Source organism: Scyliorhinus torazame, chromosome 9 (assembly GCF_047496885.1).
Source record: "Scyliorhinus torazame isolate Kashiwa2021f chromosome 9, sScyTor2.1, whole genome shotgun sequence".
In the NCBI taxonomy this organism is placed as follows: Eukaryota; Metazoa; Chordata; class Chondrichthyes; order Carcharhiniformes; family Scyliorhinidae; genus Scyliorhinus; species Scyliorhinus torazame.
The window spans coordinates 99,710,594-99,736,268 of record NC_092715.1 but is presented as its reverse complement, the minus strand read 5'-3'; the positions used below and the strand labels follow the sequence as shown (position 1 = coordinate 99,736,268).

Here is a 25,675-nt window from a genome sequence, read left to right as displayed (position 1 = left end):
CCTTAAACCTATGCCCTCTAGTTTTAGACTCCCCTACCTTTGGGAAAAGATGTTGACTATCTACCTTATCTATGTCCCTCATTATTTTATAGACCTCTATAAGATCACCCCTAAGCCTCCTACGCTCCAGGGAAAAAAGTCCCAGTCTATCCAGCCTCTCCTTATAACTCAAACCATCAAGTCCCGGCAACATCCTAGTAAATCTTTTCTGCACTCTTTCCAGTTTAATAATATCCTTTCTATAATAGGGTGACCAGAACTGCACACAGTATTCCAAGTGTGGCCGTACCAATGTCTTGTACAACTTCAACAAGACGACCCAACTCCTGTATTCAATGTTCTGACCAATGAAACCAAGCATGCTGAATGCCTTCTTCACCACCCTGTCCACCTGCGATTCCACCTTCAAGGAGCTATGAACCTGTACTCCTAGATCTCTTTGTTCTATAACTCTCCCCAACACCATACCATTAACTGAGTAGGTCCTGGCCTGATTCGATCTGCCAAAATGCATCACCTCACATTTATCTAAATTAAACTCCATCTGCCATTCGTCGGCCCACTGGCCTAATTGATCAAGATCCCGTTGCAATCGTAGATAACCTTCTTCACTATCCACTGTGCCACCAATCTTGGTGTCATCTGCAAACTTACTAACCATGCCTCCTAAATTCTCATCCAAATCATTAATATAAATCACAAATAACAGTGGACCCAGCACCGATCCCTGAGGCACACCACTGGTCACAGGCCTCCAGTTTGAAAAACAACCCTCTACAACCACCCTCTGCCTTCTGTCGTCCAGCCAATTTTGAATCCAATTGGCAACCTCACCCTGGATCCCGTGAGCTTTAACCTTCTGCAACAACCTACCATGCGGTACCTTGTCAAAGGCTTTGCTAAAGTCCATGTAGACAACGTCTACTGCACTGCCCTCATCTACCTTCTTGGTCACTCCCTCAAAAAACTCAATCAAATTTGTGAGACATGATTTTCCACGCACAAAGCCATGCTGACTGTGGGACACTGTCCCACTCTAACGCTGCTGATCGGTGCGACCGCAAATTCTTCGGGGTTCATGAGGCGTTGCATTGCCTGCATGGCCATCTCTCTTATCTGCTCGTTACGTTCAAATTTGGAATAGGGGGCTAAGGTGGTGTCGTAGATGCGGGTACGGCTTGCGCTAATTTCCGAAAATACAGACTTCCGACAGTTTTGACGCAACAAAATCTATCCGTTTTACCTTATAACCCTGTTAGTTACGCATGCATACACACACTTCCGAATTGTGAATTATTAACCAGAACCGCTTGAACACTTGTGGGTTTTTTGTTTTTGTTTCCGATTGGATTCTAATAAAAATTGTTGGGGTTCTCCCGGAGTGGTTTTCCACTTCTATGTCGGGTCCCGGCGGAGTCGCCAATTATGTTGCTCTTATTAGCCTTAGTTTATTTAGTTCTAATTACGTCACCTTTGCTCACGAGTCGCCAGGTATCTTTCTGATACCGCCACGTAGTTCAAGCTCGAGTTATGATTATTAAGTCAGCACACCTCTTAGTAAGATTGAAATCAACGGTCATTTATTATATACAACAAGTAATGCTTACACAATAATGCTATTATCTATATAGAAACCTATCACTACTGGCCAATACTTAGCTTTAGGAAGGGCCCACCAGGTCAGGGAAACGAAAGGCTTATCCAATCGGATCTGGCCCGCGGGATTCAAAAGGCTGATACAGGTCGATGGCTAGGAGTCTCTATCGGGTAGCGATCGCTGGAGTCAAACTTACGCTTTCTGGTCGATGTTCTTGCGAAGGTCGCGAGCAGGCGAAGAGAGAGAGAGATCTGAACTTGGCCCCGTACTTTATAGGGCCCAGGGGCTTCCCGCCTCTCGGGGCGGCCCTTGACCCTGAGTCCCAAGTGATTGGACTTGTTCCCAATCACTGGGTTCGATACGTCCAATAACGGGGCGATTCCTTGATCGGGGGGTGGTCATTCACCTGTCTTTGTTTCGGCCACTGCAGGCGCCGACAGGTCTGGCCCGGCATTCAATTGCTAATATGTTGTAATTGTTCCCGGGGATAGCCGATTAAACTGTAGATGTCTGGGTTGATGTGCTGCTAATGGTCTTGAGTATCGCTCTGGGCCGACTTCCCCAGAGCCGAATATGCTATTCTGTCCATTTGTGTCCTGTTGGCTGCTTTTCCCATCAACCTTTTCGGTGAACCATTTTAAATCGGGTTTTGGCCAAATTAATAGGGAATCAGCCATTTTAGGTGGCAACAGTCCCTCCTTGTGATCCTAACGCGAAGCGTGAAGGATCATAGATTTTGTCCTTTCCGTTCCCTGACCGGGGGGGGGGGGGGGCACCTGCTACATGGCCACTACTCTGACCCTAGCTATGCACAAAAATTTACCTAAACAATTCTTGAGGGCGCTTTGTCAGGCAGGGGCATGTATCTACAAAATAAAAACTTGGAACCTCTAATTTTACCTAAATATACTCATCAAGCATTGCATCATCCTATCTCTCTAAAACATACAACAACAATCATAACATTCCATATATTCTTTCCTGGCTTGGCAGTCAAGCTCAGGATCATACTTTTTTTTTCATGAAAGTTTTGTACATCTTTTTATTTACACGAAAACGCAAGTGCTTGTTCTTTATTTTTGTATTATAGGTCGTGGGGGTCTGGGGTCTGGTCATACCTGAACATAAGGGATTGGATCCGATATACCGGGGTTCGAGCGCGGTACGCTCTCCTTCTCCACTTGCGGAGGCGCATAGTCTGTACTGCACAGCAGAGTATGGCCAACGCTAATAGTGCTTCAATAACGTACGACAGGGAGTACCAAGTTATGAACTTGGCACGCCAGGATAATGCAGCGTGGCTGGTGACTGGGCCCTCGGTACTGCGGGGCAGTGAAATATTAACGGCTGGGGGGTTTGAAGTAATGGGGTCCGTGTTCCCGCACAACCAAATGTCCAGTATAAAAATCTTGATCACGATGAAAGAAGTCCTCATGGCTGTCCTCTTTCTTTTTTCTTTCTTTGTGTTCTCTGTTTTCTCCGGTCGTGGAGCTTCTTGAGTTCTGTAAAACAAGCATAGTATCTGTAACTACCTTGGTACAATATCCGGTATGTTAGTCTGTCTGTCCTGCGGGGCCAATTATTCCCTTATAATTGGTCGCTATATGTGACTCCCTCATTTTTTTTTCAAAACAAATGTTAGGACACGGCACACTTCCCAATGGTGGACCAGTGCTGATTTATCATCCAAATGTTCTAGGATGTAAATAGCATTTGGCAGCAACCCAAAGGTTGCCTAAATAAATAAAACTGTTTTTGAAAGGAAAAGGTCGAATGAGGTGCGTATGGGCCGTGACGGGTAAGATTTGGATGGAGTCCCCGGGTAGGACAGCTACCAATACCGTATCTCCTCTACCCGAGTGTTATTGACCAACGGGGGGGGGTCCCCAGGCAGGGCGGGTATCACGCCGTTTCTCCACTGCCTGAGCAACCGACAAGAACGGGCAAAAATGTAGTCATCATGGTGGGGTTGCTGCTGTGATTCTCCCGTCAAATCAGATCGGGCATCTAGCCTTGAACCAGTACCAGCTGAAAAGCTAGTGCTGTGCTTCTACCATCGAATCAGAACGGGCGTCTGGCAGTTGGACCAGTACCAGCTGAAAAGCTAGTTCTTCTGAACGAGCGTGTGGTGCTGACCAGGTATCTGAGGACAAGTTGGTACCGTTGTGTCTGTGGACAAGTTGGTACCGCTGATGAATCGTCTGGCCGCGGTGGGTCTCTGAGGCAAGTCCTCAGAGGTTTCGGCATAACGGGCGTGTGAGAAAAATTCTCCTGTCGGACGAACAACACTTAAACAAACATACAAACAACGTAAAACATCCTGCAGGTTCCATCAGGAAGGACAACACTTTTCCCCAAGTGTCTCCTTTAAATCATCATGTGGACACCTCAGTTCTCTGTTGCGAACAGGGTCGCAAAGGGGTTGGCGGATTGGGGGTCAGAGTCGGGGTCGTCCCCTTCTCCCGGGTGCCAAGTTCTGGAGTGAATTAATGTTGAGAGGGCTGCGTGGTATGAGTTGGGGTTGCTCTCGTCGTTGCGGACGAGTCTGTAGGAGTTGTCGCGGTGCCAATGGCGTTCGTCAAGTTGAGTGGGGATAAAGTCGGGGTCGTCCGTGTGGTTCGGTGGTCGGTGGTGTGGTTTGTTTAAGAAAGTGATGAGGAAGGGGTCACTGGAGTCGAACTCGGAGTCGTTGGGTATGGGACCAGGATAGTAGGGAGGCGTGCTGTGGCTGTCGTCAGAGTCGCTGTCTCTGCTGCTGCAGTCTGTGGGCGTTCCGGGGCGGAGTGTAAAATTTGTGGGTGGAGTCGGGGGCGAGTCCGTGTCTGGGCTGGACGTGGAGGGGGTTGGTGTGGTCATGTTGGCTGTGGGCGGGGTTTGGTCTGCTGCGTCAAGCATGACGTGGTGGGCGTGGTTTGACTGTGCTCCATAAGCCTTTAGCTGGTTTATGTGAAACCACGCAGTCTTACCATTTTGGTATTTGATTTTATATACCGATGGGCTTACTTTATCCGTAATGGAGTACGGACCCGAGTATTTCGGAGACAGAAATGTGCTGGGGTTATACACAGACAACATCACTTGTTGTCCTATATTATACTCCGTTGCATGTACTGCCTTATCACAACAGGCCTTGCTCTGTTTTCTTTTAGTGCCCAGTGTAACAGCGGCTGCTAACTGAGCCGTTTTTATATTTACAAGTAATTGTTCAACGGCTTTCTCGTGGGTGAGTGCCGTAACTTCAGGGCTGGTCAGGTCTAAACCCAACAAGTACTCTGTCCCTTTCATGGGCCGTCCGGTCATGAGGATGTCTGGGGTGAAACCTGTGGAGGTGGAAACAGTGTTACGCAAAAACATCAGCGCAAAGGGGAGGACAGAATCCCAAGTGGTGTTGTTCTGCTGGACCATTTTTCTAAGGGTGGTTTTTAGGGTCCGATTCATGCGCTCCACTATACCACTCGATTGAGGGTGGTACGCAATGTGAAATTTTTGGGTTATGCCAAATATCGTGAGAACGTTCTGCATGACCCGTCCCGTAAAGTGAGAACCTTGGTCCGATTCAATACTGCGGGGGAGTCCCCATCTTGTAAAAATGTGGTGGGTTAGGATTTTGGCTGTGGTTTTCGCGGTGTTGGGGCGGGCTGGAAATGCTTCCACCCACTTTGTAAAAGTGTCTATGACCACCAGAACATATTTATAGCCATTCCTGCAAGGGGGCAATGGACCTATAAAATCGATCTGGAGGTTAGTCCAGGGGCTGTTAACGGGTCGGGTGTGGCTGAGATGTCCCTTTTTGGCATATCTATCTGGGTTGTTCTGCGTGCAGATGAGGCAATTCTCAATGTAATGGGATACATCCTCTTTGAGATTAGGCCACCAACAAAGCTGTTTGAGGTGGGCTGCGGTGGGTTCGATTCCCTGGTGTCCATGACTATCATGGAATAAACAGATTATTTGGTTCCTATCCTGCTCCGGAACTACATAAAGGGTGTCCTTTAGCACCACACCGTCATGTGTGGTTATTGTATTTCTGTACCTCTCGTATGAGGCTGGAAACTTCCCTTTCACGATTTCAGTGAGAGCGCTATCCTGCTTCTGGGCCTCTATTAGATCTTCGATCCTAGTCTGCGCGACCTGAACTGCACTCACTGGTGCACTCACTGGGGCGCACTCGGGGGGGCTTCCAAAAATACCCATGCCTGGATCCTGCCTTAGCCAGTGCGTCGGCTTTTACATTTCCAGGGGGGGAGGAACGATGGTGGCTGCGGACTTTTATAATGCCAAAGGTCCGGTTCTTGGTTTTTTCCAAAATATGGCGGAGTAATGGGGCTGAGGAGAGGGGTTTCCCATCCGCGGAAACAAATCCTCTCATTTCCCAGAGGGGCAGAAATTCAGTGAGGCTGTTGCACACGTATAGACTGTCTGAATATATGTCTGCTGGGCTGGGGAAGGAATCTAGGTGCTCTACAATGTAAGCGATGGCCGCAAGCTCTGCTGCCTGCGCGCCTAAATGTCCGGGTAATTTTAATGCGATTTCCTTGAGGGCGCGTCCCTGCGCGTCCTCCACATAAATCCCACAACCTGTTATGCGTTGCCCATCCAGGACTGTGGAAGATCCATCCACATAGATCCTAATGGGGTCACACAGGGTGAGGGGGGTTCTGAGATGGAGTGGCTAGTTTTCTGGGGGGTGTTTTGGCTATAAAGGGGCCTGTATTATGGTGGGGCGAGATGATTTCACACTCATGGGGGGTTCCGGGGTACTGTAGATTGTCCGCTAAGTATGTGTGTGTTTTGGTCCGTTTGACTGTGATGTCCCGTCCTTGTAAGAGAAGGGTCCACCTAGCAGCGCGGATTTGGCTGACGGTACCATCTTTAAGTCGTCTGTCTAGTAAAAGTTGGGTGGGGGTGTGCTCGGTCAAAAAGATGATGGGGTTCAGTCCGGTAATGTATGAGAAGTACTGGACTGCCCAGAAAACTGCGAGCCGGTGTCTCTCACAGGCTGAGAATCCCTGCTCCACAGCATCTAAAATTCGGGAGGCATAAGCCACGGGTCTTAGCTGGTCGTGCCGTTCCTGCAGGAGCACGGCTGAAAGGGTGCGGTCTGTGGTTGCTACCTCTATTGCGTAAGGGGAAAGCGGGTCAGGAACTTGTAGTGCGGGGGCGGCTATGAGCGCCTGTTTTAATGATTCCACAGCATCCGTATGCTGCGGAAGCCATTCCCAGGGGGCTCCTTTCTTTAGGAGGTCTGAGAGGGGCGCTGCCTTGCTGGCGAAACCGTCAATGTGGTTTCGGCAGTAGCCAACCAGTCCTAAAAACGACCGGAGGGCTGAAACGTGTTGGGGAAGGGGCAATTTAGCGATCGAGTCAATTCTTTTGTGCTCGATCTCGCGTTTGCCGTGTGTGATAATTGTACCCAAATATACCACTTTCTCTTCCAATATCTGGGCCTTTTTGGGGTTTACTTTACAGCCAATGGAATGTAGTAATTCCAGGAGTTCGGACAGAAGCTCAATGTGCTCTTCCTTCGTGTCTGTCTGCAGTAGTAGATCGTCTACATACTGTACCAGACATTCGGGGCGAGAAAGTTTTGCTAGTCCATTTGCCAGCTGTCGGTGGAAAATGGAGGGGGAGTTGTGGAAGCCTTGTGGCAGGCATGTCCACGTGTACTGCTGCGCTCTGAAAGTGAAGGCAAATTTATACTGGCACGCCTTTGCTAATGGAATGGACCAGAACCCATTACTGACGTCCAAAACTGTGAAATATCGGGCATGGAGTCCCTGTTTGAGCATGGTCTCGGGACTTGTTGCAACGGTGGGGGCTGCTACGGGGGCGACTTTATTGAGCTCCCGATAATCTATGGTCAAGCGTCATGATCTGTCGGGTTTCCTAACTGGCCAAATCGGGGCATTATTAGTTGAGGCTACCGATCTTAGGATGCCCTGCTCTAATAAACTTTCTATAACCTTTAGGATTTCTCCCTCTGCTTCTAGGGGGAATCCGTACTGCTTTTGGGGTCTAGGGTTCGGTCCTGTTATTTGTACGGAACCGGTCATCCATCCACAGTCGTGTTTGTGGGTTGCGAATGCTGCCCTGTTTTTTTGCAGGACTGCCCTAACCTGTCGGTCCGTGCTGAGTGTGGTGGGGTTGAACCAAAACTCGCCTACTGCGCTAATTGTGTTCATATAATCCCCTATATTGAGCGTTGCGGGGGCTCAAGCGGATTTCGCCATCTTCCAGACACACTGGTTGACTGGATCGAAAGAGAGGTGATGAGAATTCATGAAGTCGATCCCCAAAATGTGCTCTGCTGTTGGGGGCAGGACGACTAACACTACGGGGTGTTTTGTATTAATGGTGCCGATTTGGATGGGTACAGGGGTTGTGATATGTCCCTGTTGTGAGTGGCCTGTGAAGCCGCTGAGGGTGACAATGGCTGTGGTGGGCCACGTGTCCTTACCAAGGGTGGAGGAATTTAAGGTTGTGCGGGACCCTCCTGTGTCCCAGAGAAGCTCGATCGGCTGTCCCCTAACCTTTGCTGCGACTACGGGTCGTCCTGACCTATCCCACAGGGTATCGCAGACCCAGCTGGGGGAGCTTGTACACCGTCAGTCCGTTCCGGTCAAGTCTGTCTGATCAGACTGGGCGCTAACGCTATGTATGGGTTCTGCTTTTTTCTTACTGAGAGTGCCTGTCTGTTGGGCTCTCTGTGGCTTTTTAGGGCCATCGCATTCTTTGGCAAAATGTCCCAATTGTCCGCAATTGTAGCATTCTTGCGGTTTTGCTGGGGGGGCTGCTCTTTCCCTCGTTTACCCAGGCGGGGTTGTGAAGAGTGGTTCTTACTGCCTGCACGTCTGCGGCGGATTGTTTTTCCTCGGGTTCTAGCTGCGGGTTTGCTGTGAGCCGCTTGTTCCCAAACGCGGGACAATCTTTTGACCACCCACTTCTCATTATGAGCCTCCTCCGAGGGGTCATAATTACTACAGACATTCTGTCCTGCTTCCGTGGCATGGGAGATAAGGGTGCGGGTCCATTTGGCCATATTGTCTGCGCACAAATGGGCACGGTCTACGTTGCCGAAAATGGCTTCAAAGTGAATCCACAAGCGTCCTGCGAACGCTGTGGGGTGTTCAGACTTTTTCTGTCTGCATTTATTCAGACCGTCTACGGGGTCGCCCCGGTTATACCCGATCGCATCCAGGATCGCGGTATGTATTTCTGCAAGGGTGCCTCCTCCTACATTCTGTGGGTCGGGGAGGGCTGCTGCGACTGATGGGTCTAAGCTGAGGACCGTGGGCTTTACCTGCTCTTTCTCATCCAGGCCGTACATGGTCGCCTGGTGTTTGACGGTGGCAAAGAAATGGTGTGGGTCTGAAGCGGGGAGGAACGGTGTGATTTTAGCACACGCGTCCCGTAATTGGGTCACTGAGGGGGGTGGAATATAAGACGTCCGCCACGTCTGCTGTGGCGGTGCGGTGGGTTGTTACAGGGTTCATGGGAGCCTGTATTACCTGCTGTGTGGGGGGTGGGGGTGCTCTCCTCCTTTGGGGCTTTCCCTGCGCACATGTTCCCTGAACATATCTCTGCGCTGTCTCTTGCAGTTCTTCCCAATCAGGATTGTCTTCCTGTTCTAAACTTTCCCCAAAGGTGTCTTGGAATCCCTTTTGGACAGAAAGCATTGCTTGCAGGTCTGCAATCTGCTTTCGGCACTTCACATGGTCTAAGGTACTCTGCCTTTGTTCCGTTGTTGTGGCGTGGAGCGCTCTCAAGGCTGCCTTGAGATCACTACATTGCTTCTGTAGCGTCTCCACCTGCTTCTCTGTCTCTTTCTTAACCAGGACGGCACGCTGCATGTCCTGATAAGCCTTCTCATACTGGGATTGAAAACTGCTTAAATGCGCCAGACAAGACTGGTGACCCCGTTTGGCGTCAGCCACCTCTTCGTCCTTGGCTTCTAACTGCCTTTTCAATTCCAGGTTCTCTTTTTCCATCTCGCATACATCGATTTTACTCATACGATGTATGCCTTCTATTTCTTTTTGGAGCGTCCTGACGACCTCCTCTGTGCCTCGCAATTGTGCCATGCAGGACACGATTGCCATCGGCTTGCGCGCTTTCGCTAAGCATTTCTTATGGATTTCACTCATGTTCTCCCACCAAGTATGCCCTATACTTCCGGGACCTGAGTCGTCATTATTACAGAAACCGCTCCACACGGGCCATCCTTTGCCTTGCTGAAATTTGCGAATTTCCACTTCCCAAATGGGACACTGTCCCACTCTAACGCTGCTGATCGGTGCGACCGCAAATTCTTCGGGGTTCATGAGGAGTTGCATTGCCTGCATTGCCTGCATGGCCATCTCTCTTATCTGCTCGCTACGTTCAAATTTGGAATAGGGGGCTAAGGTGGTGTCGTAGTTGCGTGTACGGCTTGCGCTAATTTCCGAAAATACAGACTTCCGACAGTTTTGACGCAACAAAATCTATCAGTTTTACCTTATAACCCTGTTAGTTACGCATGCATACACACACTTCCGAATTGTGAATTATTAACCAGAACCGCTTGAACACTTGTGGGTTTTTTTGTTTATGCTTCCTATTGGATTCTATTCAAATTTCTGGGGTTCTCCCGGAGTGGTTTTCCACTTCTACGTCGGGTCCCACCAGAGTCGCCAAAATGTTGCTCTTATTAGCCTTAGTTTTATTAGCTACAAAAGGGACTGAAGGCAGACGTGGTCATGCTTCAGGAGACACATTTGAAGGTGGCAGACCAGGTCAGGTTGAGAAAGGGATGGGTAGGACAGGTATTCCATTCGGGGCTGGATGCGAAGAACAGAGGGGTTGCAATATTGGTGGGGAAGCGGGTGTCGTTTGAGGCCAAGAATATTGTAGTGGATAATGGGGGTCGATACGTGATGGTGAGCGGTAGCTAGCAGGGGGTGTGGGTGGTACTGGTAAACATATAAGCCCTGAACTGGGATGATGACAGATTTATGAAGCACATGCTGGGTCGGATTCCGGACCTGGAGGCAGGAACCTTGACAATGGGGAGGGGGATTTCAACACGGTGCTGGATCCAGCATTAGATCGCTCCAGATCCAAGACTGGGAAGAGGCCGGCTGCAGCCAAAGTGCTTAGGGGGTTTATGGACCAGATGGGGGGAGTGGATCCATGGAGGTTTGCTAGGCCCCTGGCCAGGGAATTCTCATTCTTTTCCCATGTACATAGAGCCTACTCCCGGATAAATTTTTTTTGTTTTGAGTAGGGCGCTAATCCCGAAAGTGGAAGGATTCGGCCATAGCCATCTCAGACCACGCCCCGCACTGGGTGGAGCTGGAGTTAGGAGAGGAGAGGGACCAGTGCCCGCTGTGGCGTCTTGATGTGGGATTACTGGCGGATGAGGAGGTGTGTGGGAGGGTGCGGGTGTGCATTGAGAGATACTTGGAGGCCAATGACAACGGAGAGGTGCAGGTGGGGGTAGTCTGGGAGGCGGTGGTCAGGGGAGAGTTAATCTCCATTATCATAGAATTTACAGGGTAGAAGGAGGCCATTCGGCCCATCGAGTCTGCACCGGCTCTTGGAAAGAGCACCCTACCCAAGGTCAACACCTCCACCCTATCCCCATAACCCAGTAACCCCACCCAACACTAAGGGTAATTTTGGACACTAAGGGCAATTTATCATGGCTAGTCCACCTAACCTGCACATCTTTAGACTGTGGGAGGAAACCGGAGCACCCGGAGGAAACCCACGCCCACACGGGGAGGATGTGCAGATCCGCACAGACAGTGACCCAAGCCAGAATCGAACCTGGTATCCTGGAGCTGTGAAGCAATTGTGCTATCCACAATGCTACCGTGCTGCTTGTATGTATCCTATTCAACCATGGAAGGTTGGAGAGGACCTTCAGATTAAGAGGGAGATGCACAGAGTTTAAAAGAGGAGACAGCGAACTGACCCACAGGGAGAAGAGAGAGGGCAGGGAGAGGGAGAGGTTGGTGGGGGAGATCTTAAGGGTGGACAGGAGATATGCAGAGGCCCCCGAGGAGGGACTACTTAGGGAGCGGCGAAGCCTCCAGGCGGAGTTTGACCTGTTGACCACAGGGAAAGCAGAGGCACAGTGGAAGAAAACACAGTGGAGGGGGCGACGTACGAGTGTGGGGAGAAGGCGAGCCGGATGCTGGCACACCAGCTCCATAAGAGGGTGGCAGCGAGGGAGATAGGTGGAGTTAAGGAAAGCAGGGGGAATACGGTGCGGAGTGCGGTGAGAGTAAATGAGGTATTTAAGGACTTCTATGAGGAGCTGTACAGATCTGAGCCCCCAGCGGGGGAAGAGGGGATGCGACGATTTTTGGATCAACTGAGTTTCCCGAGGGTGGAGGAGCAGGAGGTGGCTGGTTTAGGGGCGCCAATTGGGTTGGAGGAGCTGGTTAAAGGATTGGGGAACATGCAGGCGGGGAAGGCCCCGGGGCCAGATGGGTTCCCGGTCGAGTTTTATAGGAAATATGTGGACCTGCTAGGCCCGTTGTTCGTGAGAACTTTCAATGAGGCAAGGGAGGGGGGGACCCTGCCCCCGACAATGTCCGGGGCGCTGATCTCGCTGATTCTGAAGCGGGAGAAGGACCCGCTGCAATGTGCGTCGTATAGACCGATCTCGCTCCTCAATGTGGATGCTAAGTTGCTGGCAAAAGTGCTGGCTACGAGAATTGAGGACTGTGTCCCTGGGGTGATTCATGAGGACCAGACGGGATTTGTAAAGGGCAGGCAGCTAAACACTAATGTGCGGAGGCTCCTCAACGTGATTATGATGCCATCGGTGGAGGGAGAGGCGGAGGTAGTGGCAGCTATGGACGCGGAGAAGGCCTTCGACCGGGTGGAGTGGGAGTATCTTTGGGAAGTGCTGCGGAGGTTTGGGTTCGGGGAGGGGTTTATCAGTTGGGTCAGGCTCCTATATAGAGCCCCGGTGGCGAGTGTGGCTATGAATCGGCGGAGGTCGGAGCACTTTCGGCTGTACCGAGGGACGAGGCAGGGGTGCCCCGTCCCCCTTGTTGTTTGCATTGGCAATTGAGCCTTTGGCCATGGCACTAAGGGAGTCCAGGAAATGGAGGGGGTTGGTCCGAGGGGGAGAGGAACATCGGGTGTCGCTGTATGCGGACGACCTGTTGCTGTATGTGGCAGATCCAGTGGAGGGGATGGTGGAGGTCATGCAGATCCTAAGGGAGTTTGGGGACTTCTCGGGCTATAAGCTCAACGTAGGGAAAAGTGAGCTCTTTGTGGTGCATCCAGGGGACCAGGGAAGGCGGATAGACGACCTACCATTGAAGAGGGCGGACAGGAACTTTCGGTACCTGGGGATCCAGGTGGCTGGGAGCTGGGGGCCCTGCACAAGCTCAATTTGACGTGGTTGGTGGAGCAGATGGAGGAGGATTTCAAAAGATGGGATGTGCTGCCACTCTCGCTAGCGGGCAAGGTGCAGTCGGTTAAAATGATGGTTCTCCCGAGGTTTCTCTTTGTGTTCCAGTGCCTTCCCATTATGATTACCAAAGCCTTTTTTAAACGGGTAGGTAGGAGCATCATGGGTTTCGTGTGGGCAAATAAGACCCCGAGGGTAAAGAGGGTGTTTCTGGAGCGTAGCAGGGACAGGGGAGGGCTGGCGCTGCCGAATCTGTGCGGATATTATTGGGCAGCCAACGTGGCGATGATCCGTAAGTGGGTAATAGAGGGAGAGGGGGCGGCGTGGAAGAGGTTGGAGATGGCGTCCTGCAGGGGCACGAGCCTGAGGGCGCTGGTGACGGCACCGCTGCCGCTCTTGCCGACAAGGTACACCACGAGTCCGGTGGTGGCAGCAACATTGAAGATCTGGGGGCAGTGGAGACGACACAGGGGCGAGGTGGGAGCCTCGGTTTGGTCCCCGATTCGGGAGAACCATCGGTTCGTCCCGGGAAGGATGGACGGGGGGTTTCGGAGCTGGCATCGGGCAGGGATCAGAAGAATGGGGGACCTGTTTATAGATGGGATGTTTGCGAGCCTAGGGGCGCTGGAGGAGAAGTTTGGGTTATCCCCGGGAAATGCGTTCAGGCATATGCAAGTGAGGGGCGCTTGTGAGGCGGCAGGTGAGGGAATTCCCGTTGCTCCCGGCACAGAGGATTCAGGACAGGGTGATTTTGGGTGTATGGGTCGGAGAAGGCAAGGTTTCGGCGATCTATCAAGAGATGAAAGAAGAGGAGGAGGTTTCGGTAGAGGAGCTAAAGGGCAAGTGGGAGGAGCTTGGGGAGCAGATAGATGAGGGTCTGTGGGCTGATGCCCTGAGTAGGGTTAATTCTTCCTCCTCTTGCGCCAGGCTCAGCCTAATACAATTCAAGGTTGTTCACAGAGCGCATATGACAGGGGCGAGGATGAGTAGGTTCTTTGGGGTGGAGGACAGATGTGGGAGGTGCTCGGGGAGTCTGGCAAATCACGTCCTCATGTTCTGGTCGTGCCCGACACTGGAGGGGTTTTGGAGGGGTCTTGCGAGGACTACGTCCAAGGCGGTGAAGGACCAGGTCAAGCCGAGTTGGGGGTTGGCATTATTTGGGGTAACGGATGAGCCGGGAGTGCAGGAGGCGAAAGGGGCCGGTATCCTGGAATTTGCGTCCCTGGTAGCCCGGCGGAGGATCTTGCTAGTATGGAAGGACACGAAGCCCCCCAGTGTGGAAGCCTGGATAAATGACATGGCAGGGTTCATTAAGTTGGAGAGGATAAAGTTTGCCTTGAGAGGGTTTGTGCAGGGGTCCTTCAGGCGGTGGCAACCGTTCCTAGACTATCTCGCGGAGCGCTAGGAGGAGGTCAGCAGCAGCAGCAACCCGTGGGGGGGGTCTCTTTCGGGGGGGGATATTTGGGCGGGTGAGGGGGGGGGTTCCCCAAGGGTACTTTTGAATGTCATATGGGGGGGTTAATATATGCAGGAGAAACCCAATGTATAAGTGGTTTATTATTTTTGATTGTGGTGTCTGTGTTCTTTCTTCTTTTTGTTATGGAATTTGTTATGAAAAGTTTGTTGGAAAAATTTGAATAAACATTTTTTTTTTTTTAAATGTCTAAGATTAATACAGTTGGAAATAATGGTCTAACTAAGGTACTACAGAGCTACTCTAATATGCGACTGCTACAAACTCCTTACTAACACCTCCTCCTGGTGTGTCCGGGTCACGTGTCTGCATACTCACACCACCTGGTGGTCGGATGCTGGAACTACAAAAAAGTTATCCATATATTATTATTTACATACAGATGACAATATACTTATCGTCACAAATGTCAGTCCTCATCCGACGAGGAGGATACAGGGAGGGTGAGGATGGACAGGACACGGGGCCCAGGCAGGCACGGGATGACACACAACGTGTGCACTAGAGCCAACATGCATGGCATGCTCTGATCGCCTCTAGGACCGATTAGTGGGGCGGTGGACTGGCACGGACACCGCACCCCCCCGCCCCCACTCCCGGCCTATCACAACCTTGCCTGTAACCCCATCCTGATACATACCTGCCGCATAACAGGGTGCGGGCCGGGTGTTGGCAACAACACCAGGTCTGGTGCATGGGATGGAGGATGATGATGATCTGCTCTGCGATGAACTCTTGTACTCCGCATCGTTTGACAACATCTGACTCCTCCCCATGGTAACACTTTCCACCGACCACCTGGGTGATCCCTGCATGCGAGCTGGCCATTCCATCACACGGCCCCATTGATTCCCTGGGCTGGCGGAGGTGGGAGGGGGTGGGATGGTGCTGGCACACCAGACTGGTGAGCACTGGCTGAACTGCGATCCCTGAGCCAAGCCCACCCCCAATGTTCGCCCATTTCCCCCCCCCCCGCACCCCCTCTACGATCAGACCAGATCAACCCACCCCTCGCACCTACATCTAGGTGGTTCCCCAGATGTTACAGCAAACGTGGAGGCAGCCTGCTGTGACTCCTGCCCTGCGGTGAGGGACCCGTTGGCTGCCGTCTTCTGGGGCAACCGGGCCTGCTGTGACTTCTGCTCAGGTGCCGCCCTGTTCTGCCTGCTGCCCACCAGGAACAGAGGGTGGGGGGGGGGGGGAGGGATTTCAAGGTGCTGCGGTGTTCTGCACCTCCCCTGCGGAAGTTATCGGCATGGGCCCCATCACCTTCTTCGCCCACAGGTTACCCGATGGCCCCCCAGGCTACTCCATAGGACTGGGGCACAAATGGAACTATCCCCTGAGGCTCCAATGCCACCTGGCGCTGGCAGTCCTGGAGGCCGGCTGCCATCTCGGCCAGGGTTTGCATCTCGTGGCCATGGAGCACAAGGAGTGGACCACCTCTGTCTGGTTCCACATCACGCTGCGACTGTGCCACCACCTTCTGGTTCTGTGGCCACATCAGCGAGTGACTACGCCATCTCCCTCTGGGACTGGGACACCTCACTATGTGGGCCATCATGGATGCCGCCAACGCTCTCATCCATGGCCCACTGTGACTGGGCCATGCTCAGGAACACCACTGCAATGTCCAAGTGGCTCTGGCACATGGCTGCCTGTGAGAGGGCAGCCCTGTCCTGGACCTCGGCCACTGCTGAACAGATTGCCTGGGCCTTGAACATGCTGGTCCATAGCCGAAACATTCTTCCCCAAGGCATCCACCGTGGACACCACCCATGTGGTGTTGGCCTGAGTGGCAACCGGGCCTGCTGTGACTTCTGCCCTGCTGCTCAGGTGCCGCCCTGTTCTGCCTGCTGCCCACCAGGAACAGAGGGTGGTGGGGGGGGGGGGGAGGGAGTCCAAGGTGCTGCGGTGTTCTGCACCTCCCCTGCGGAAGTTATCGGCATGGGCCCCATCACCTTCTTCGCCCACAGGTTACCCGATGGCCCCCCAGGCTACTCCATAGGACTGGGGCACAAGTGGAACTATCCCCTGAGGCTCCAATGCCACCTGGCGCTGGCAGTCCTGGAGGCCGGCTGCCATCTCGGCCAGGGTTTGCATCTCGTGGCCATGGAGCACAAGGAGTTGCCACCACCTCCTGCTCCTGCAAGCAGTTGAACTCCTCCACCTGTGTCTGCAGTTACTGGATGCTCGCCGACAATCCCTCACGTAATCCCTGGCTCTGCGACTGTATCTTCACGATCGATGGGATTGTCGTTCCTGTAGCCCGAATCCCATCTGGATGGCAGCTAATCCCTGGGGTCGGCTTCGGGAGTTCCTCCCTCCACTGCTGTACTGGAGCATGTGTGGGTGCGCAACAGATAGTGTCCCACGAGTCTCTTTTCTAAAGTGCCCAACCGAGGTGAGTGTCTCTGGGATATTGGAGGGTGCTGGAGACAGCTGTGACGGAAAATCAATGTCATCCTCGGACTGGAGCTCCGGGGTATCCTTGTTGCTGCTTGGCACCTGGGATTCTGGCTACGGCTATGGCTGGGGGCGGGGGACACCACAAGGGCCCACCCCATCACCAGCAACTCCTGCAAGACACAAGAGAGACATAATTAGACCGCGGACCGGAGGGAGTGGGGGTATGGGAGTGATATGGGTGTGGGTGTGCTGTCGAAGGTGATGTGGGGGTGAGGGTGGTGTGGGATTGGTGCGAGTGTGAGGGTGATGTGGGGGTGGGGGTGCTGTGGGAAGAGAGTAGTGTGGAGGTGGTATGAGGGTGGTGTGGGGGTGAGGGGGCGAGGGTGTTGTGGGATGAGAGATGTGGAGGTGGTATGAGGGTGGTGTTGGGGGAGCTGACACATGTCATGGGGTACTGGAACTCAGCGGGGTCTCACTACCTCACCCGACACCGACCTCCATCCCTTTCTCTGGGCCCACCGATTATGTCAAGGGCCCTCCACTCTGCAGCAGGTCTCATGGTCCCCCTCCAATCTGTTCCCACTCCCAGTGGTTATAGGCAGCCTTCTCGTGGGGGGAACAGAAAACAAAAAGCGTTAGAGAGTCTGACATATGCAGCCCAGGGGGTGGGTAGCTGGTGGCTTCATTGGCCAGGGCACCTGACCATGGCGGTCGGTATGGGTGCCGGCAATTGGTGCGAGGGGGTTCAAAAGCCCTACGGATGGGGTTACGGATGTGTGGGATAGGAGATGGTGCCAGGGGCACAGTGCTGCCTACTCACCCTTGCCACCCTGAGGAGGTTGTGCAGTTTTTACGGCACTGCTGGCTGCTCCGGACGATGTTGCTCACCGCGCTGACCGCCTCTGCCACCTGCACCCAGGCATGGTGAATGGTGGAGGCTAGCAGCCTCCTTCCTGGCCGGGGTACTGGCTGGCCCACCTCTCCTCCACTGTGTCCAGGAGGGTCTTCAGCTCAGCTTCGGTTAATCTTGGGGTCGCTCTCCTCGCTGCCATATTGTTGGCTGGGATGGTGTGCGGGGAGTGCAGTGTATATATGCGGCTGCAGCTCATCGGCCTCCTGAGTGTCAATCGCGAATCTGGCGAGTCCCGCACCGTTTCTCAATGGAATCGATTGTGTTCTATGTGGCACCGGTGCTAGCCCCTTAATGGTCACTGAATCAGTCCAGGTGCGGGCCAATCTTGCTGTCGTAGAACTCCACAAATCCTGCGCCGGGGTCAACAAGAACGGAGAATCCGACCCTGTGACTTTTTTGTTAAATGTAACTCTGCATAAAACAGTTTATGCAACTTTTGCAGTTACAGGACTATGTCTGCACATTTTCAAAGTTATTACATCTGTAACATATTTGCACAATCCTGCAGACGTCACTGCAAACATTTACAACTATCAGCTGCAGTGAAATCTTACTCAGAAAAGTCAACTTAGGGTGTCTACAGTCAATATGCGGATATGGAAGGTACGTCAACAGATTTTACAAGCGCAAGTCAGTTTCTCGTGCGCATAAACTGTAAATCTTTAACTGACAAGTATTATTTCATCACAGAAAAGAGAACCAGTATTAAAAAGATCGAGAAGCATAATGTCTAAAGTCATGAGCATACACAATGGTGAGGACCTTGCTAATGGAATGACCAATATCTCCAAATTCAGCAGATCAACACCTCAACATCTGCGGACTCAGCTCCTTCCGAAAATGGGGTACCTGCACCGCAACTCCCAACAACTGATGATAGCCAAAGCACAAATCAAACCATCTCACCTGGTAGGAAATCTGCTTTATTATGGTATTTACTGTGAGACAGATTACTGTTTGTAATGGTCAGGGCTCAAAGCAGAAGAATGATTAATTAAGAAATTGGAGGGCAGTCTGTATTAAAAAAAACTTTTGGCTGAAAACTGCAACAGCTGCAGGTGAAAGGAGAAAGAAAGAATTGGCATTCAGCATCTTTTACAGCCTCAGGATATCCCACAGCACTTTATAGTCAGTGGAAATAAGTTTGAAATAGTCATGTCTGGAATGTAGGCAGACACTGCAGCCAATTTGTGCACAGCAAGATTCCACAAGGAACGGTAAGGGAAATGCTTTAGTACCATTAATTCTCAATATTGAAGCTTCCAATTGGCTCAGCATCCACAGCCTTTTGGAGGAAGACAGTTCCAGTTTTCTTTTGTCCTCCTGCTTCCTGAATGACCTACCTTTTACTTTAACATTGTTACATCCCATTGCATTACTAACCCTCATTAGTGGAAATGATTTCTCCTCATCCACCCTATCAAATCCTTAAGATTTGAAAAAGCTCAATCTGATCACCCCTCAATCTGCTGTAATCAAGAGAATACCATCACGTTTAAACAATCTGTCCTCATTTTGTTTTAACCAGTCTGGCCCTGGTATCATGTTGGTGAATCCAGAGCGCCACAACTTCCAGGGCTAAGATAGTCTTCCTCAGAAATGAGTGGGTTCTTCCAGGCGGTAGCAGATGAGTGTGAGAGGTGTGGGCGAGGGCCAGCGAATTACACGCACATGTTGTGGGGTTGCGAAAAATTAGAAAGATTCTGGGCGGGAGTGTTTGCGGTCTTAGCCAGGGGAGCGGAGGAGGAGGTGTACCCGGGTTGTTTGGTGGTGATATTTGGGATTTCAGAGAAGCCGGAGCTCCTGGGGAGGAGGAAGCCGATGTCGTGGCCTTCGCCCTTCTGATTGCATGGCTGCGAATTTTACTGGAGTGGCGGTCGGCATCGCCACCGGGGGTAGCAGCATGGTTGGGTGACCTGCACAACTTCCTGCAGTTGGAGAAGATAAAATATGAGTTAAGGGGCTCTACAGAGGGGTTTGAGAAAAGGTGGGGGATGTTTGTGACCGTGTTTGAGGAGCTGTTCGTCGCAGGGGAGGGGGTGGGCGAGGGGGGGGGGGTGCGGCGGGGGGGGGGGGGGGGGGGGTGCGAGGGGGGGGGGTGCGAGGGGGAGAGGGTGAAAAAGGAGAAACATTTGTCCAGAAAGTATGTTTCCCAGGGTGTTTATGTGTTGTAACCTGTTTTGACACATGTTGGTGATAAGATATATATTTTTAAAAAGATAGTCTTCCTCAGATACAGGCCGGGATTTTCTGGTCCCACCCATGGTGGGAATCATAACGGATGGAACAAAGGATTTGACAGACAAGCCAAAGCTCAGTTCACTTTTGGTTGGACTGACAAGTGGCAAGTTACATTCGCGCCACACATGTGCCAGGCAATGATCACCTCCTACAAGAGAGGATCTAACCATCGTCCGTTGGCATTTAAGGCATTACCATCGCTGAATCCCCCACAATCAACATCCTGGGTGTTACCATTGATTGGAAACTGAACTGGACTCGCCATTTTAATACTGTGGCTACCAGAGCAGGTCAAAGGCTAGGAATCCTAAGGCGAGTAACTCACATTCTGACACCCAAAAGCCTATTCACCGTCAGCAAAAGTCAGGAGGGTAATGGAATACTCTCCACTTGCCTGGATGAATGCAGCTCCAATGACACTAAAGAAGCTCGACACCATCCAGGACAAAGCAGCCCGTTTGATTGCTCCTCCTTCCACAAACATTCAAACTCTCTACCACTGATGAATAGTGGCTGCCATGTGTACCATGTACAAGGTGCACTGCAGTCACCCACCAAGGTTCCTTAGACAGCACCTTCCAAACCTATGACCACTGCCATTTAGAAGAACAAGAGCAGCAGATACCTGGGAACCTCACTACCTGGAGGTTCCCCTCCAAGTCACTTACCACCCTGACTTGTAAAGCGGCGTTCCTTCACTGTCACTGGGGCAGACTTCTGGAACTCCCTCCCTACCAGCACACTGGGTGTACCTACACCTGAAAGACAGCAGTGGTTCAAGAAGACAACTCACCACCACCTTCTGAAGGGCAACTAGGGATGGGCAATAAATGCTGGCATAACCAGCGACACCCACATCCCGTAAATGAATTTTTAAAACATCTCCAGTCTCGTGGCAGGTGGGACACCACAGAATACAGAACATCTGGGGCGTAATTCTCCCCCAACGGCGGGATGTCCGCCGACTGGCGCCAAAGCCGGCGCCAATCAGACGGGCATCGCGCCGGCCCAAAGGTGCGGAAGGCTCCGCATCTTTGGCGGCCTAGCCCCAACATTGAGGGGCTAGGCCAACGGCGGAGGGATTTCCGCCCCGCCAGCTGGCGGAAATGGCGTTTGTTTCCCCGCCAGCTGGCGTGAAAATGCGGCGCATGCGCGGGAGCGTCAGCGGCCGCTGTCAGTTTCCCAGCGCATGCACTGGAGCGTCAGCGGCCGCTGTCAGTTTCCCGCGCATGCGCAGTGGGGAGAGTCTATTTCGCCTCCGCCATGGTGGAGGCCGTAGCGGAGGCGGAAGGGAAAGAGTGCCCCCACGGCACAGGCCCGCCCGCGGATCGGTGGGCCCCGATCGCGGGCCAGGCCACCGTGGGGGCACCCCCCGGGGTCAGATCGCCCCGCGCCCCCCCCCCCCCCCCCCCCCCCAGGACCCCGGAACCCGCCCACGCAGCCTGGTCCCGCCGGTAAATACCAGGTTTGATTTACGTCGGCGGGACAGGCAATTCCTGGGCGGGACTTCGGAGAATCCAGCGGGGGGTCCCGCCAACCGGCGCGGCCCGATTCCCGCCCCCGCCCAATCTCCGGGAGCGGAGACTTCGGCGGGGCGGGGGCGGGATTCACGGCGGCCAACGGCCATTCTCCGACCCGACGGGGGGTCGGAGAATGACGCCCCTGATCTGCTGAGGTAGCCATGGCACTTATGTCCATTCCTGGTGATTGCCATGATGTTGATGATCGGGAATTGAGTAATGGCAATGCCATTGAATTTCAAAGGGACATATTCAAACAGATGAGAGAAAGCCGTTTACTCACCCAGAGAAATCATGAATTGACTTTTGTTCACTGTGGACTTTATTATGAAATAGAATGCAAGATTATGTCTTGCTTTGGTTGTCATGGAGTTTAGAGTCATACAGGAAAAAGTCATTTATTTAATGCCAACTTATTTAAACATAATCATGGCACATTCATGGAGAATGAAAAGGGCTAATGTGTTGTATTGTTGTAGAATGGGTAACAAATTGAGGGAGAAGTGTGTTTCATGTCAAAGCTGCAAATGATGTTCAAGAGACAAGAACATGAGTAAAGGGATGTGCTCTGGTGCTTTTTGTAGCAGTTACTTCAGGCTTCGTTGAGTAAACATCATTGCAATGCTTTTCTAGGGCCTGTGCACCTTATCCTTCTAGGTGGCGGATCTTAGAACCTTAGCAAGTTGTTGTGGTCCACCATGTAGATGATGTATAAGATACTAATCAGGCCTTAGCTGGAGTATTGCATACAGTTCTGGACACCACACTTTAGTATGGATGTGAAGGCATTGGAGAACATGTGGAAGCGGTTTATGAGAATGGTTCTAGGGATGAAGAACTTCAATTTTGAAGTAAAATTGGAGAAATTGGAACTATTTTTCCTGGGAGAAAAGAAGACAGAGGAGATTTGATCGAGGTATTCTAAATCAGGAGAGGTCTGGTCAGAGCAGATGGGGGAAACCTCTTTCCACTCGTAAAAGGATCGAGAGCAAGAGGGCACAGATTTAAAGTAATTGGCAAAAGAAACAAAAGCAATATGAGGAAAAACTTACACACAGCAAGTGATTTGGGTTTGGAATACACTGCCTGAGAATCTGGTGGAGGCAGGTTCAGTCAAGGCATTCAAGAGGGAACTAGATGATTGTCTGCAGGGTTATGGGGAGAAGGCAAGAGAATCCACTCGGTGAAATGTTCACTTGGAGAGCTGGTGCAGACACAAAGGACCAAATGTCCTCCTGTGCAGTAACAATTCTGTGATTTTGTGAGAGGTGTACCAGTACTGAAGGGATTGGGTGTAAGTTGGTGGTTAGTCTGTCCATCAAGCATGCTGCTTTGTCCTAGTTGGTGCTGAGCAGCCTGGTTTTCTTTGCAACTGCACCCATCCAAGAAAATTGAGAGTATTCATCATACTCCAGGCTTGTGCTTTGTACACATGGTGAAGATGATTTTGGGAGTCGCCAGATTCGCAATTGACGCACCGCAGAAGAACTTCTGATCTGCGCGCCATTTAATGTTCAGCTGAATTCCTGATTATTCGCCAGGATGCAGTGATGTTCATGCCATTAAGTGTCAAAGGGAGATATTTAATCTTTCTGAGTGGGTCATGTTTTGTTACCTGTGTGGTAGGTAACATGTGCTACTCAATCCTTGGTTAGTGATGAGATATTCTGAATCCCGATGAAGAAGATTTGAACTCTTCCAGTAGTAACAAAAGGTTTATTGAGTAACTATAACAATAATTGCATGAGTTCTTTACTTTAACTTTGATACTAGTGATAAGGTTAACAAGATCTAACTATGGTAACTACACGTAACTCCACTGGCCATCTAAACTAGTCTGCTGTTGCTTTGATCACAGTGCACCCAAGAGAGAGAAAGAGACCCAATGTGTTTGCCTTTTATACCTCTGTTGGTCTGGCCCTCGGTGATCATGTGGTGCTACTGATTACACATTAACCCCTTGTGTACATGCACACATAGAGATCACCACATCCCCCTTTTTTATGTTACATTTTCTGTATGTCGCAAAGAAAATTGAACAAACAATGGATGCAGTTTGCAAATGCATTACATAAAATCAATGAGTTAGTCCATCAAATGTTAATACATCTAGTCTCTTAAGTTTTTTTTTTTTTTGCTTGCATGAAATAGGTAAACAAATGATATGTACAAGTTGTGATGATCTTGATGATTATACAAAGCCAATTAATATTTAGGAGTCCAATCTTAATTAAAACTTTTTTTTTGAGTCCATACTTTATGAGTTTGTTCGGTCGAGTTGCTTTCTTCGCTGTTGTTGAAGTGGTGATGTTGATGTTGTTATTTCTTTGTGAACGTCATCAGTGTTCCTGTGTTTAAGTAACCAAGAAGTCATCAATGAGGTATTTGAATGGTCGAATCACTTTGTTGTCTGATTTATGCTTTTTTTCCTTTGCTTGCAGTAACGATTCTGTGTTACATCTTTGTGTCTGACCTGGACTTTTTCCTGTGTTTGTGGTATTGATTCTGTATGTCATTGTTCGTGAAAGCTGGTTTCTTGTTTGTTGTGGAGCAAATGTGAATTTGTGAGATTTGTTGCCATGCCATGGCATGTTTGTACTCTTGCCATTGTTTTGCAGTGTGCTGTGGCATTGTCCTTCATGTGCAGAGTTGTACCATGTTGTACAGGTCATTGTTTCATTGTTTTTGTTTCTCTCTTGGTCGTTTTCGTTGTCGTTCTTATTGTTGTCGTCCTTGTGTCATTTTTGTCGTGCTTGTTGTTTCTCTCTTTGTTATGCTTCTTGTTGTGTTTGTTGTTCTTGTAGTATTTGTTGTTGTGCTTGTAATTTTTGATGTTGCTGTCGTTGTTCTTGTTTCTGTAGTGCTTCTTGTTGTTGTTGCTCTTGTTGCGCTGCATGTTGTTTTCGTTGTTGCTGTTGTTCTTGTTTCTGCTGTGCTTCCTGCATTTTTTGTTGTTCCTGTTGCGCTCAATGAATGTTCCGTTTGGATGATGTGGGTCATTGTCACAGTTATTGGTGTCAGTGTCCTTTGTGCTATCCGTTACATTGAGCGTTTCTTCTTGAGAATTGTGAGAATGATCTGATGTTGCATTGATGTTGGTGACATCAGTCATTTGTGGTGGATTTGATTCCTCTTTTTTGCTTCCTTGGTATTCCTCTTCTAGAGTCATTTCTGGTTCACTTGAATCATCTGTGATCTCGTTGTGCCCCTCTTCTGGAGTTATTTCTGGTTCATTTGAATCACCTTTGTTTTTTTGGTGCTCCTCTTCTGCAGTCAAAATCTTCACGATTTCTATTGACGTGGTCTCTCTGGACTCATGAGTAGCCCTCCTCTGATTGTTGAGTGCTTCTGTGCAGACGAGCTGAGATATGTCAGTCTCGCTGTGATCCTGCACATCCTGTATGGGAATTGTGATTTCTTCATCACTTGTCTCACATACAGTTGGTAGACATTCAGTGTCTTCTTGTTGGTTAAATAAGCTGGGTAGACTTTCATAGTCTTCTTCTTGTGGCTCAAATACGCTTGATAGATCTTCATAGTCTTGTTCATGCATGGCGTTCGTTATGGAGTGTTTGCTTGCTTCCATTTTTGAGTCTGTCACCAAGCTGTCTGTGGAGGCTTGCGTCACTCTTTGTGGAGGCTTGCGACGCTCTCTTTGTGGAGGCTTGCGACGCTCTCTTTGTGGAGGTTTGTGTCACTCTCTCTGTGGAGTCTTTCATTGCTCTCTCTCTGGAGCTTGTCATCGCTCTCTCTGTGGAGTCTGTATTCGCTCTCTTTGTGGAGTCATGCAGTGTTCTCGCTGTAGAGTCTTCTGTGCTCTATCAACGGAGTCGTTCTGTGCTCTCTGTGTGGCGTTGTCTTCTTCTTGGGTATTGCTGTCATCCAATGTATTGACGATCTGCCATGGCACCATGGTATTTGATTCATCTACCATGAGAAGAGTAGTGTTGACCTTTTCAGCCGTGTTGCTGATGCTGTGATCAGCATATCCGAATAACTCAGCCATGTCTGAGCAGTATTGTGTGTATTGTTCGATAGACAAATCATCCCTTTTTGTTTCGGAGTTGTTATCGTTCTCTTCATGTTCAATGAACAAATCATCTTCTTTAGT

At 50.7% G+C, this 25,675-nt stretch overlaps 1 protein-coding gene across 1 annotated transcript in view; it reads left to right on the top strand.

Annotated features, from left to right (window-relative positions):
- LOC140429392 (spermatogenesis-associated protein 9-like) overlaps positions 1-25,675 on the top strand; it is a 54,644-nt gene that overhangs the window by 14,499 nt on the left and 14,470 nt on the right. The window contains exon 3 of the mRNA XM_072516316.1: positions 18,494-18,712. Coding sequence (XP_072372417.1) covers positions 18,494-18,712 — 219 coding nt within the window. The remainder of the gene's footprint in view (positions 1-18,493; positions 18,713-25,675) is intronic.